The sequence below is a fragment of the Herpailurus yagouaroundi genome, unplaced genomic scaffold (assembly GCF_014898765.1).
Source record: "Herpailurus yagouaroundi ecotype Mexico unplaced genomic scaffold, PumYag 217, whole genome shotgun sequence".
Taxonomy (NCBI): Eukaryota; Metazoa; Chordata; class Mammalia; order Carnivora; family Felidae; genus Herpailurus; species Herpailurus yagouaroundi.
The window spans coordinates 378166-392206 of NW_024412448.1; the positions used below are offsets into that span (position 1 = coordinate 378166).

A 14041-nucleotide genomic window follows, 5' to 3' on the forward strand; every position below is an offset into this window, starting at 1 on the left:
CCTCGTGCTTTACGCACCCTGGAATCCACGCCCCCGCGGCACGGACGCATGAAAAAGCCTGGAGAAGACCACCCAGCAACTTTTGTACAGCCCACGGGAGGACGGTATGGAGGCGCATTTGGCTTGGAGGCTTAAAGGGGGTGTACAGTGTTTCTGAGGAGGGCGAGGGGTTGACGGAGCGCGGCGACGCAGGCCGCTCCGACCCCCGGATCCCAGCCCTGGAAAACTGCGTGGCAGGAGAAGGTGAGCCCGGCTCCGGGGAGCTCAGGGCCGAGGCGCGTGGAGCCCCTGGGGACCCGGTTGTCGACGTGGAGGGAGGCCAGGGTGCGCGGAGGCGCACGCGTTCCCGGCGCCAAAAGTTCCCGCGGGGAGAGGATGCACAGACCACCCCAGGTGGGACTCGAACCCACAATCCCTGGCTTAGGAGGCCAGTGCCTTATCCATTAGGCCACTGGGGCACGACAACACGCGACGCCCACGTGGTCCGTGGTAACGCGCAGTCGCGCACCCCCCCCCCCAACCCCCCGCGGCGCAACCCGGGGGACCCGAGTAGTCACTAGCCCCCAGCAAAAAAGCTAGAGTCCGAGGCGAGGCGACGGGGCCGTGCTCCGCGGGGACTACCAGGCTCTGGCGGCGCGCAGTTCCACGGAGAGGACCGGGCTTCCCGGAAGGCGCGTGCCGAGCTGCCTCAGGGACCCGGGAGGGGATGAAGAGGGAGACCGAACGAACCCACAAACGAGGCCGAGAGAGGCTGCTATGGCCCGCGCCACCGAAGGACATGAGCCCTGCCCTTCGGTCCAAAAAGAGGCCGACCACGAAGGGACTCGAACCCTCAATCTTCTGATCCGAAGTCAGACGCCTTATCCGTTAGGCCACGCGGCCGCGACGCCCGGGGCGCCACAGTGCGCGGGCCAGGTGCAGCCCCTTCGGAGGTGGAGGCCCCTGGACGTGGGCAGGAGAGGACCGCGTGCTCCCGACCCCCAAGTGTGCCACAGGTGTGCCGGGGTCGGAGTCGGGTGCGGTCCCTCCCTGCAATTAACGACATTAGTAGACAGTGATAGTGCAGCTGTAGATTACTAAATAGGTATCCGGCAGGGCCAAGTACGTGAGGGGACCGCGTGGCCTAATGGATAAGGCGTCTGACTTCGGATCAGAAGATTGAGGGTTCGAGTCCCTTCGTGGTCGAAACGTTTTAATCCATCCGTACCGCAATTAAATCCCAGGGCCTACCCTCGTTTTAGACACAGTCGGGCCTCGGTACCCGGTCCTGACCGCAGCCCCCCTCTCCTAGGCTGAGCATGAGGGTTCCCTTGCTATACGAGTTTTGTACCGGAGAGCTTCCGGCCCTGACGTCATTACGCAGCCACACGGCGTCACAGTTCAAGAGGCATGTGATCGGGCGCCGCTTACGTGAAGCCCCAGTGGCCTAATGGATAAGGCACTGGCCTCCTAAGCCAGGGATTGTGGGTTCGAGTCCCATCTGGGGTGGCAAGATTTACTTGCGCAAGTGCGTTTTCCTGTCATCATGAGTCCGATGAAAACAAGTATCACGTGGGCACAATTTTCTCCTTGTAATAGCACTTTTTTTTTTTGGGGAGTGTGTGGATGCCTCGGTTGCACGTAACGTGCCTTTTGTTTTGATCAAATCCAACTGCACTTTGAAAGATAAATCCATGTGAGAGCGAACACAGCCCACTTCCTTGTTGCCGCGGTTGGTATCCATACACACCTCGTGAAAGTGCTGCGCAGGCTACAGATCCACGTGCGTGTGAGTCCGTCACAGGAAAGTTACAAGCAGCGCAAAAGGCAGCCCCCTGCCCCTCAAACCTCCCGCCGGAGCCGGGGGGTGGGGGCTTGCAGGGTGGGGGTGCTGCCCATTCCCGCGCCCTCAACGCTGTTGAAACGGCACACCTGCCCACTGCCCGGGCTGGGACGAGGAGGGGTGCGCGGAAGCACAGGCGTGCACGCTCAGTGCACAAGGCGACGACAGTGCAGCCTCTGCTATCAGCCCAGGCCCTCAGGTAAAAGGTGGCACTGGAGTGCTTGAAAAGGGGCTGGCGGAGAGAGGTACGTTTATGATCTCCGCACTTTCCTATGTATATGATCCTTTAGTAAAATGCTTAATTAAAAAAAAAAAAAAAAAAAGCCTATTGGCCAGATTTTGTCTTTTGTCTTTTTTTTTTTTTTTTTTTTTTTTTTTTTTTTTTTACTTTGGAGCACACAGGGCAGTGGTTGGTCTTTCCAGGTTGACTCTCACATTATGTGCACTTGGAGGATACCATGTCTACCCGTGGGGGGCGGCTGTAGTGTTCATTAGATTTTCCTAACTCTTTACCCCAAAAAGTTTAAAAACCACCGTTCCTTGTACTTTTCCAAAAGAAACAACAAATTTCCAGAAGTACAGAATCTTCCTCTACTTTCTCCAGGATCATCCAGAATTCTTCATGCCCTCTCTACTCCAAACCAGTCACCAAGTTTTCAGGATGCTTTTTTTTTTTTTTTTTTTTTTTTTTTGAGATTTAAGTAATCTGTACACCCAACGTGGGGCTCGAACTCACAACTCCGAGATCAAGAGTTGCACCCTCTACAGACTGAGCCAGCCAAGCACTCCGTGGATGTTACTTTTAAGCTATCTCTGGCTCCCAGGCCCTTCCACGTGGCTGCAACATCATGGCCCTAGACTGTACCGCTGGAGCCACTGCTTTTTCGCTCTGTTTCAGGCTTCACTTCTAAAACCATCCTCAGGACCCTGACTCCATGGAGCTTACATTCCAGTGAGAGAGAAGGCAGTAAACAAGTAAACTGATGAATAGGATGGTTTCAAAATAAAAGGGGTGATGGGGAACACTTGGTTGAGTACTCAGAGAAGGCCTCCGGGTAGAGAACAGCAAGGGCATCATTGGCAATCCTGTCACCTTCAGGGGACTTCTTTAATGTCTTGGCTGATACACTGTCCACCTCACAGGGTTGTTGTGGGGAGTAAATGAGATGATATTCATGTAAAGTGAGTAGAACGATGCCTGGAGCACAATATGTGCTCTATAAGTCTTGATTGTCACCATTTACTAACAGACTACTTTGCCCCATTATTCAAGGTTTATATGTGATAGGATATTCTCTCAGCTAGATGTGAATCCCTGAAAGCTCAAATTTCATCTTTTCTTTTCCTTCATTCATTATGAATTCATATGAAGATTCTTCTGAATGCCAAGCACAGTGCTAAGCCCTGGGGAATATAGATATGACTAAGGTATAATGCTAGCACTCAACAAAGAATCTTCTAGAATCCTCTAGATCTTTCTAATCCTCTAGAATTGAACATTTCTATGAAATGTTTGCATTATTTTTATCTTCCAACACTCTGTAATCACTTGGTTTTTCATTGGAATTCATGAAAACGAGGAGTTTCTTTCCAAGTGCCTGCATTTTTGTCTTGTTTTGTTATTATAACTTATACTTTGGCTATTAATTGTTGATTTTATGTAACATTTGCTCTGGGATCAGTTTTTTTTTTTAATTTGAAGCGTTCTTTCTTGTCTAACATTATCAGTTTCCAGTTATTTTGTTTGTATGACATAGAATTTAGTATATAAGCTATTAAGTGAGCCTTTTTATTAGTCTGCTATAGTCTTTGTTTTGCAAATGCCAAAAATAGGTGTGTTAAAATCCTTACAAACGTTATACAAATGTTATGCGTCCAGCAATTTTTAAAACTCTTCTTGCTTTATTTTGATGCTTCATATTTTTTTTCAGCACATCAAGGTTCCAATCATTTTTCATGTCTACTGTTCCCTTTAATAATTACATTTGACACATTTCATGTTTTTGTCTTGAATTCTACCTTGCTAGATGGTAATATAAGTCTACATTCTTGCCCATCCTTTAAAAATGTGTATTATGAAATTTTTCAAACATACACAAAACCAGAGAATAGTGCATGAACCACCCTAGAGTTATCAGCCATTAGGATGTTTTCACATTTGCTCCATTAATCCCTTTTTCCCCCTAAAGTGTTGGGGTTTTGTTGGTGTTAAAAATCTCTACACCCAACATGGGGCTTGAACTTACAACCCTGAAATGAAGAGTTGGGTGCTCTACCAACCTAAGCCAGCCAGGAGCCGCTTTTCTCTCTTTTATTTATTTCGAGAGAGAGCGCGAGCACACACATGATCGGGGGAGGGGCAGAGGGAGAGAGAGAATCCCAAGCAGGCTTCCCACTGCCAGCACCAGAGCCCGACTTGGGGCTCAAACCCACGAACCCTGAGATCATGACCCAAGCCGGAACCGAGCCAGATGCTTAACCAACTGAGCCACCCAGGAGCCCCTTAAGTATTTTAAAGTAATCCCAGACATCGTAACATTTCACCACAGTAGACATTCACATATTTCAATATTCATCTCTTGATTGGTGCAAATCAGGATCCAAATAAGGTTATACACCACTTTTGGATGTTGGGTAAGCTGTCCTTACCTTACCCACTGACTTGTTGAAAAGCAAAGGTCAGGGGCGCCTGGGTGGCGCAGTCGGTTAAGCGTCCGACTTCAGCCAGGTCACGATCTCATGGTCCGTGAGTTTGAGCCCCGCGTCGGGCTCTGGGCTGATGGCTCAGAGCCTGGAGCCTGTTTCCGATTCTGTGTCTCCCTCTCTCTCTGCCCCTCCCCTGTTCATGCTCTGTCTCTCTCTGTCCCAAAAATAAATAAACGTTGAAAAAAAAAGAAAAGCAAAGGTCAAATGTCTCATATTTTAGGTTTATCTTTACTTCTTCATGGTGTCATTTAACTTGTTCTTCTATCCTAGATATTTCCTCTTGGTGCACCTGGGTGGTTCAGTTGGTTGAGCATCTGACTCTTGATTTTGGCTTAGGTCACAATCTCACAGTTCAGTTGGTTCTGTTCGTGGGATCAAGCCTCCCGTTGGGCTCTGCACTGACGGTGCAGAGCCTGCTTGGGATTGCACCAGATATTTCTTCTCAATTGGAAGTTAGTTTCAATGCCTCAATTAAATTCAGGTTCAACGTTTGGGGGGGGGGGAAGAACTCTCAAATAGTGCTATGTATTTAATACAGATCAGAAGGTATAGAAGATAGCCTTGGCATCAAGAGGTGACAGCCTGATCATGGTCAAGTTCCTCAACTTTTCATGTAATGGTTTCATCCACTGATGAGCTTTGCCTGAATTAACTATTTCATGATGGATTACAGAATAGTCACTTTTGTAATATTCTTTTCCATTTATTAGCTGAAATATGTTGTAAAAAACTTTCTCTCATTGTCTATTAGTTTATCCCAAATACAGTTGTTTAAAAAGGTAGGATAAATGCTTAATTTTTTCCCCTTCAGTGCCGGTTTTTTGTTTTTTGTTTTTTTTGTTTTTTTTTTTAATGTTTATTTTTGAGAGAGAGAGTGCGCTACCCCCGCAAGCCCTGGGGGGGGCGGGGACAGAGGATCCGAAGCAGGCTCTGTGCTGACAGCAGCCAGCCTGATGTGGGGCTTGAACTCACAAACTGTGAGATCATGACCTGAGCCAAAGTCAGATGCTTGACTGAGCCACCCAGGGACCCCCAGGATGCCAGTTTTTAAATAATGACTTGGAACCTTGATACATCTTTTTTTCTTTTTTTTTTAAGGATGGACAGCTTGTGGTTGGATTTTGGGTTGACCCAGTGTGAAAATTTGCCTCCTAATAGGGGTGTTTACTGACTCATAATTATCCTAAGTATGTTTGATTCTGTATTTATGCTTTTTATTTTTCTTAATGTAAAATATTTTAGAGAGAGTGAGCATGCACATGAATGGGGGAGGTGCAGAGAGAGAGAGAGAGAGAGAGAGAGAGAGAATCTGAAGCAGGCTCCTTGCTCTCAGCACAGAGCCAGGTGCGGGGCATGATCTCCTGGTTCATGAGATCATAGTTCATGACCTGAGCCAAAATCAAGAGTTGGGACGCTTAACAGACTGAGCCACCCTGATGCAACTGTTTTTGCTGATTTCTATCTTTAACTCTTGCTCTTTTTTCTATTGATTTGAAAGATATACTCCTATTTTACTAGTGATTTTTTTTTTTTTTAAGATTTTAAGTTATCTCTACACCCAGTGTGGGGCTTGAACTCACAACCCAAGATCAAGAGTTGCACAGTCCACAAACTGAGCCAGCCAGGTGCCCCCCTAGTGACTAATTTTTCTGTAAAATCAATGTCCACTCAATGCAAAAACTGCAAACCACCCAGGAGGGTATACAATTTAGAAGTGCCCCAATACTATGCAAGTGCCTTGGAAGGAGAGCATGTTCTCAGCAGTTCACTTGTGTCTCTTCCAGTAAGTCTTACAAAGGGTCTCCCCCCAATGCTAGGGACTCCTGTTACAAAACTTCCTGAGTGGGCATCAAGATTCCTTGAAGGGGAGTTCTAACCGCAGTCCAAAAGCAAACTGAACGGCTTTTTCTCAGATCCCCCGTGTTTTCACTCGTCTGAATTCTTCGATATTCAATGGGATGACTCAGCGCCAGTTGAGTGAAGGATTCACAGCGGAAAGCGTGTGGTACTAATTTCTGTTTGGTGCATGAAAGGCCTCTGGCACAGCTACATCACAGACTGTCACGAGAGCAGCTCTTAAGTGGAACACACCTTGCCCCTTAACCTTCTACCTTCAGCATAGTGCCTGCCCCTACGATCGGGGGTGATGGTGCCTAGGCTCTCCTGTTTATGTCCTTTAGGACCACGTCACCTTCTAAGCGCTCCCAGCCATTGCTGCCATTTCTCCAGTACAGCCCGTCTGCAATCTTTGGTAGCAATGTCACAAAACTGTTGGTCTGTGCAGGCTATCCTTCCTCTTCCAGGTTTTTCCTACAGGGCTTAAGCTTCATCCAGTTAGATGCCTCTGCTCAGAACAGCTGCTTACCTAGAAACTTCACATTTAATTCTCATTATAATCCTGATGTTTGTGAATGAGAAGAGGCAAGTCTTAAGATAGTGAATAACTAGTCTAAAACCAGCAATTAAAACAGTCAAAAGAGCAAAGTGGTAGGCATACGACGTCCTCTGACTTCAAGGGTAATAGAAAGCTTTCTACCACCTCACGTTACTTTATTTTTTTCTTAATTTTTTAAAATGTTTAATTTTGAGAGAGAGAGAAGCACACTGCAAGCGGGGGAGGGGCAGAGAAAGACAGAATCAGGAAGAGGCTTCAGGCTCTGAGCTATCAGCACAGAACCCAACATAGGGCTTGAACCCACGAACTGTGAGATCATGACCTGAACTGAAGTGGGATGCCTAACCAGCCAAGGCAGCCATGGTGCCTCTTTTTTTTCCTTTTCCTTTTCCTTTTCCTTTTCCCTTTTCCCTTTCCCCTTTCTTTCCTTCCTTTTCCTTTTCCTTTTCCTTTTCCTCTTTCTTTCTTTCTTTCTCTCTCTCTCTCTCTCTCTCTCTCTCTCTTTCTTTCTTTCTTTCTTTCTTTCTTTAAGTAATCTCTACACCCAACGTGGGGCTCAAAGTCAGGACCCTGAGATCAAGAGTCACATGCTCTGATGGCTAAGCTAGCCAGACACCTGCACCTCACCTTACTAAAAAAAATAAATAAATAAATAATGTTTATTTATTTTTGAGACAGAGAGAGACAGAGCATGAACGGGGGAGGGGCAGAGAAAGAGGGAGACACAGAATCCGAAGCAGGCTCCAGGCTCTGAGCAGTCAGCACAGAGCCCAATGCGGGGCTCGAACTCACAGACCGTGAGATCATGAGCCACCCAGGTGCCTCTGCACCTCACCTTAAACCACCTGGGACACCTGGGTGGCTCAGTCAGTTAAGTGTCCGACTTCAGCTCAGGTCATGGTCTCATGGTTCATGAGTTTGAGCCCCGCACTGGGCTGTGCTGACAGCTCAGAGCCTGGGGCCTGCTTCAGATTCTATGTCTCCCTCTGTTTCTGTTCCTCCCCTGCTCACACTGTCTCCCTCTCCTTCAAAAATAAAAAAATAAAATAAATTTAAACCACATGTATTTCTTGGCACTGCTCAGAAGTCCTGCTAACTAGGATCAATAGGAGTTTTTTTAATGAAATGATGGAATTAAAATAATTTTCTATGTTCAAGCACAAAGCTGTACTACATTTTAACTTTGCAACAAAATTTCCTTTTATCCCACATTTATGGTGAAGAGCTGAAACAGAGGAGATCCCTGCTTGCTACTCACCCTGTTATATCTGCAATATGGACCATCTGTCCTTGTGACTGACTTAGGGACAAGTAGAAGGGAGCACTGCTTAGGAACCAGTGGTTTGAAATCAAAGAGGAAGTTCAAGGGATCAGTAGATGTTTCTTCCTTATTACATTCCAGTGAAATACACTGTCATCAGCCCTACTGTTATTTGTTTTTTGTGGGTTTTTTTGTTTTTCTTTTTTTTCCTATTGTTACTTGTTAAGATTTCAGCAGCTCTGGGGGCTAACTGGCTCCTACATATCCTAACCATGAGATAACTGGACCAGCACAAACCTGTAGGCTCACCTTTCCATTTTAATAAAAAGACCACTTCCAGTGAGGGCACCTCAGAGTTATAATTATCTCTGCTGCAAAGGAACAGACACACAGCACCGTATCATTATTTTTAATGTCCAGAATTTATAATACAAGGGCCAGAGCTTTCTCCCCAACTCAAGTTTATAAATTTTCTATTGGCTTGTGAGGCCAGTAGGGATACTTCTTTTTGTCTAATTTGGTTTCTGGGAAGACTTCATTCAGGTCCTCAATGGTCATCTGATCAAATGGAATTATATTCTTCATCTTCTCCAGCTGGAAAGAGGGCAATTGGGTGAAGGTAAAGAGGGCCACAGAGATACAAAAACGAATCCAAGGTAGGTTACTGCCACTGGGTGAAAGGAGTGTGGCCATGAGAGAGAGAGGACCTATTACAAACAACAGCCAAGGGTCACTTACCTCTTTTTCATATTCCACAATCCTGGCCTTTGAGAGAGACAAAAACTCAGCACAACTTTTCACCTTAAAGAGAAGGGAGACATTCTGTTTTGAAACCAAGTTGTACTGTCCTGACTCTGAGGCTCCCAAGACAGAAAAGTCCCAGAGCCCACCCCTCTTGCCTTCCCATTCTGTGCAGACTCCTGCGTGTGCCGACTCCTGAGGGGAGCATGCTTTGGGAAGCAAACTACAGCTTTTCCTAAATGCACAAAGAAGCCCATACAGGAGAGCCAGCTTATAATAGCAGGACCAGGGTTGTCAACAATTTGCTCACCTAGACAACCTACAAAATGCCAGTATTTCACAGGGGCTGCTTACTGTACAGTCAGGACAAGCCGTCTGATCACTAGCCAGACTTCTCTTTGGTGGAGCCACCGGTGTTCCCACATTTGGCTTTCATACTTTCAAGCAAATAGGTATTTGACTACTACCTTGGATAATTTCTCTACCTGATTCTAACTCCGTAATTGTTTTTAACAGCTTAGTTGAGGTATGACTGACATACAATAAAATGCACATACTTAAAGAATGCCACTTGGTAACTTGTGACCTATGTATCCACCTATGAAACCAGCAACACAATCGAGACAAGGAACAAATTTATCAGCCCCCTCCCTCCCATTCCCAGGCAACTACTGAAGCACTATTGCCATAGATTACTTGCATTTTCTAGAGCTCACTCTACTTCACCTAACTTCTAAGAAATATGGAGCCATCAGGAATTAGGAGAATCTTAAAATCAGAGTCTCAACTACTTACATCTTCTCTTTCTTCAGCATCCACCTGGACAGTATATTTATCCTCTGGCACAGGAACCTTCAGGGCATTAAACTACAAACACAGGGACAGTTGTTACTAATATACCCGGGAGTCCAAGAAAGGGCTCAAAACCACCGATCCTTATAGATAAAAACATTCCCCATTCCAAGAGGAAACCAGTATGCATCTAGAGTGTTGTAGTAGAAAGATTAGCCTGAAAACAGGAGCCCAAGGTTCTCAGTCCTGTCGCTAACTGGACAATTCTTTATTACAATGAGCTTCAGTGTCATCATCTGAAAAGGATGGTTGGATTTGATGACCTCAAAAATGGCCTCCTAGAACCTTGTAGTCTGAAGAAACTCTGATTTCTCTTTCTGGACTGACTGGCAGAAGAACGTTTGCATAATGGAGATGGAGATGGTCTCCTTAGAAGACTGCCGAGTCCTATAGCCCCAGCACGGAGCACTGCACCTGGCACAGGGTAGGCCTTTGGAAAGCATCTGTCAAATGGGTAAACAACTAAATTCCAGATACTGAGGTTTAACATGTAAACATCAGAAATGGAGATACGTAGGTGAGAAATTAAGCCACAAGACACAGTAAAAAGGAGCAGGAAAAGGGAAAAAAAGGTAGAAAAGGTGTTAGGGAGACAGGTGAGGGGCTAAAAAATAATTCCGGAAGAGTTGGCATGGAAACATTTAACTTCACAGCCTGTGAAGCTTCAGGCTCCCTGATTAAGGCTGTATGGGCTGTTTCTTTGGATAAGAAATCTGCCAAATAAATAGACCCTGAATTCTCCACGTTTACCATATAAAACTACCACCTCAAGACCTTTGGCCACACCCATTTTTCCTGAGGTTCCTTTTGGACCTGTTTTATTTTTTACCCCAACATTAAAATTATATTTCCTTAATATGGGACCTGTTAACAGCACCCTTCTTTCCACACTGTCATCCTGCACAGGTAATTACCTACTGTTCTGCTCCATACCCACAAGCCACATTACAAGACCAGTGCTTTAGCTGCCTGAAGTCTCACCTTCTTCTCAAAGTCATCTACCAAGCCAGCCTTCGCCACATTGGCCCTGTAGTAAGCCCAGTCGATAGCAGGTGGATTCTCAGGGAGAGTTGCCAACCTGCTCACATGGAAGAAAAAAAGTTAAGATTCTTCTATGAGCAACAGAAAATCCACACAGTACTTTCCCTGTTCCTTATTCCTATGGCCTAGAGCACACTTTTCTCTAGGAGAGAGATTCCAGGAATGCCAAAAACTACTTTCATTTGCAAAATGTATGAATTTCTTTATACCAGAAGAGCATCAGAAATTCATATTTAATTCCAAAGCACTGTTTTGCTTCCACATTTGGAGCAAGTTAAGAGGGTCCCTCTCAGAATGGTACTGACCTGGAGGTGAGAGTCTCATTCCAGGATTTCAGGGAGTTAGCAATGGCCTTCTGGTTTCGGGGTATGATCTCCCCAAAAGCTACCCAGTCAATGGCTTTTAGAGCAAGTTTTCGCCCAGCCATCTTGAGATCCTGGAAAATAAAACAGGTCAGATCAAAACAGGACTCTTAGAGGGGCGCCTGGGTGGCTCAGTCGGTTAAACGTCCGACTTCGGCTCAGGTCACGATCTCGCGGTCCGTGAGTTCGAGCCCCGCGTCGGGCTCTGGGCTGATGGCTCAGAGCCTGGAGCCTGCTTCCGATTCTGTGTCTCCCTCTCTCTCTGCCCTTCCCCCATTCATGCTCTGTCTCTCTCTGTCTCGAAAATAAATAAACGTTAAAAAAAAAATTTAAAAAAAAAAAAAAAAAACAGGACTCTTAGAGCAAATCCTCCAAAGGGCACCTTAGAAACATACAAATCTGTAAGAAATAGAGAAGCATCCTCTGAGCACTTGGTGAGTATGTTTATCAACTGAAGGAATCAGGATTACTAAACAAGGAACAAGTTTAGCTTTGCAAATTCAAGGCATGCAACCTGCCATATAACCACATTATTTCCCCTGAAACTGTCCCCCTCTATTCCCCAATTCCTACTCCTCCTTAAAAGCCCAGTTCTTTAGCGTTTGCTCTTATCTTCGGAAATATTGCTAAAGTAACACTCATGCATTACATAAAAGTTAATCATTTAAATACATTTCCACTCAGAATGAATGTGTTTTATTCACTGATTCTCCAGTGCACAGAACCTGATACATACCCAAGTTTCAACAAACTTAAATACAGCAGACCCTATGCCGGAAAAAATGGGGATAATACCGGCCCTGCTTATCTCAGAAAGCTGTTAAAAGTACCAAGTGAGGGGCGCCTGGGTGGCTCAGTCGGTTAAGCGTCCTACTTCAGCTCAGATCACGATCTCACAGCTCATGGGTTTGAGCCCTGCTTCTGGCTCTGTGCTGACAGCTCAGAACCTGGAGCCTGCTTCTGATTCTGTGTCTCTCTCGTTCTCTCTCTGCCCCTCCCCAACTTGCACTCTGTCTTCTCTTAAAAATAAATAAACATTTAAAAAAATTAAGAGGCGCCTGGGTGGCTCAGTCAATTGAGGTTCCAACTTTCGGTCAGGTCATGATCTCACCGTTTGTGGAGTTTGAGCCCCGTGTTGGGTTCTCTGCTGACAGCTCAGAGCCTGGAGCCTGCTTTGGATTCTGTGTCTCATTCTCTCTCTGCCCCTCCCCCACTTGTGCTCTGTCTCTCAAAAATAAATGGAAAAAAAATTTTTTAATTTAAAAAAAAAAAAAAAAAAAGTACCGGGGCGCCTGGGTGGTGCAGTCGGTTAAGCGTCCGACTTCAGCCAGGTCACGATCTCGCAGTCCGTGAGTTCGAGCCCCGCGTCGGGCTCTGGGCTGATGGCTCAGAGCCTGGAGCCTGTTTCCGATTCTGTGTCTCCCTCTCTCTCTGCCCCTCCCCCGTTCATGCTCTGTCTCTCTCTGTCCTAAAAATAAATAAACGTTGAAAAAAAAATTAAAAAAAAAAAGTACCAAGTGAAATTGTGCACACCAATTTGCCCTACAGTCTCCTACAAGCTTAAGGGGCTCTCTACCCCTTCCCTACCGGATTGGTAATACCTGCACTTTCTAATTCAGGTCTGATTATCCTCTGCAGCACTAGCACATGCCCTGTGGATTCTAGCAATAACCTTAACACAGGTATTCCATATGTGTGAACGTGAGAGAAGGTACAAAGTTACAGCCATTTTTTTTTCCTTAACTAAGAAAATGGGAAAATAGTCAAACTAAATTTAAGATCAGTGCCAGACATTAGGAGAAAGACAATGTCAAAAGTCTTTACAAACTACGGGGTGGATCACAAGGAAGGTGGAAGAAATCCTCCTCGGGATCTTAAAAAGAAACTGTTCCAACACCTGCCTTTTGGTTTCTCTTTCCCTCTCAGGATAAATGGAGGTGATGGGCAGGTGACTCTTAAAAGACGCCAGAGAAATAAGCGCCTTGACAGAGACTTTTCCAAGCACCAGTGCAGGTAGGCTTCATAAATGATGGGATCTTTGTCTTGCTCTGAACGCTCCACACGCTCGAATGCCAGGACCCTCAAGAGGAAGAGACTGAGTGTCCCTCAACAAGTTAACACGATCTCGGGGTAACATTTCCCCAGCCCCCAGACCGAACTGCCGAAGTGGGCCTTGGTGGGGGCGGACCGAACCCGATCAGGTGTGGAGAAGCACCTCGGTCAGAGGTGGCAGGTCGACCCCAGCGACCTCGCGCGAGGGGGAGGGGAGCGGAAGGGAGCGCGGCGCAGAGCGGCGGCTGCAGTTACACCCGGACACTTTGGCAGCGGAACAACGGCAGGGCAGGCATCCTCGGCAGGGATGCGACAAGGGTCGCCGCAAGGTCTGAAGGAGGCAAGGCACGGCAGCCCGCCAGAGTCGGGCCCAACGCCCCAAACCCCACTCACCTTCACCTACCGCGGCGGCCCACAGTCCACAGCAACAAGGAACGGAAATGGGTCACCGGAAAGTTTCCCAGAGCCAATCCCAACGCCAAAGGGGAGGGCCTTGCTTCGCAGGTCAGCCCGTAGAAATGGAGGCTGGTTCCGGAAGTCCCGCCCACGAGGGCGGGCGCGGCACCTCCCCCTGCACGGGTCCCCGGGAGCTGGTTGGGGGCGCTCCCGTCCCTCTCCCCCGGCCCCACCCCCGCCGATGGGCCGGCCCGGCTCTCCCTGCCGAGAGATGGGCCGGCCCGGCGGCGCGCGGGCAGCGGTGGCGGCGGCGGCCCAAGATGGCGGAGCTGCAGCTGGACCCGGCGATGGCGGGGCTGGGAGGGGGTGGCGGGAGCGGGCTGGGCGACGGGGGTGGCCCGGGCCGCGGGCCC

At 47.2% G+C, this 14041-nt stretch overlaps 2 protein-coding genes, 1 long non-coding RNA gene and 4 other non-coding genes across 7 annotated transcripts in view; 4 read left to right on the forward strand and 3 right to left on the reverse strand.

Annotated features, from left to right (window-relative positions):
* The first annotated feature begins 101 nt into the window (after positions 1 to 101).
* LOC121017897 (uncharacterized) lies at positions 102 to 3416 on the forward strand. The gene is made up of 2 exons (XR_005784941.1): positions 102 to 243; positions 2518 to 3416. It is a non-coding gene; the product is annotated as an uncharacterized LOC121017897 (long non-coding RNA).
* Positions 386 to 458, reverse strand: TRNAR-CCU (transfer RNA arginine (anticodon CCU)). The gene has a single exon. It is a non-coding gene; the product is annotated as a tRNA-Arg (tRNA).
* On the reverse strand, positions 810 to 882 carry TRNAR-UCG (transfer RNA arginine (anticodon UCG)). The gene has a single exon. It is a non-coding gene; the product is annotated as a tRNA-Arg (tRNA).
* TRNAR-UCG (transfer RNA arginine (anticodon UCG)) lies at positions 1113 to 1185 on the forward strand. The gene has a single exon. It is a non-coding gene; the product is annotated as a tRNA-Arg (tRNA).
* Positions 1416 to 1488, forward strand: TRNAR-CCU (transfer RNA arginine (anticodon CCU)). The gene has a single exon. It is a non-coding gene; the product is annotated as a tRNA-Arg (tRNA).
* Positions 3417 to 8577: 5161 nt separating the features above from the next.
* Positions 8578 to 13754, reverse strand: ATP5PD (ATP synthase peripheral stalk subunit d). The gene is made up of 6 exons (XM_040456355.1): positions 13626 to 13754; positions 11124 to 11254; positions 10759 to 10855; positions 9721 to 9792; positions 8923 to 8985; positions 8578 to 8778 (listed from the first exon to the last, which is right to left on the reverse strand). Exons 2-6 carry the CDS (start codon positions 11243 to 11245, stop codon positions 8647 to 8649), a joined length of 486 nt encoding a protein of 161 aa, XP_040312289.1. The 5' UTR covers positions 11246 to 11254; positions 13626 to 13754; the 3' UTR covers positions 8578 to 8646.
* Positions 13755 to 13920: 166 nt separating this feature from the next.
* Positions 13921 to 14041, forward strand: part of KCTD2 (potassium channel tetramerization domain containing 2) — a 16992-nt gene continuing 16871 nt past the window's right edge. The window contains exon 1 of the mRNA XM_040456769.1: positions 13921 to 14037. Within this exon, the coding sequence (XP_040312703.1) occupies positions 13949 to 14037 (89 nt within the window). The 5' untranslated portion in view covers positions 13921 to 13948. The remainder of the gene's footprint in view (positions 14038 to 14041) is intronic.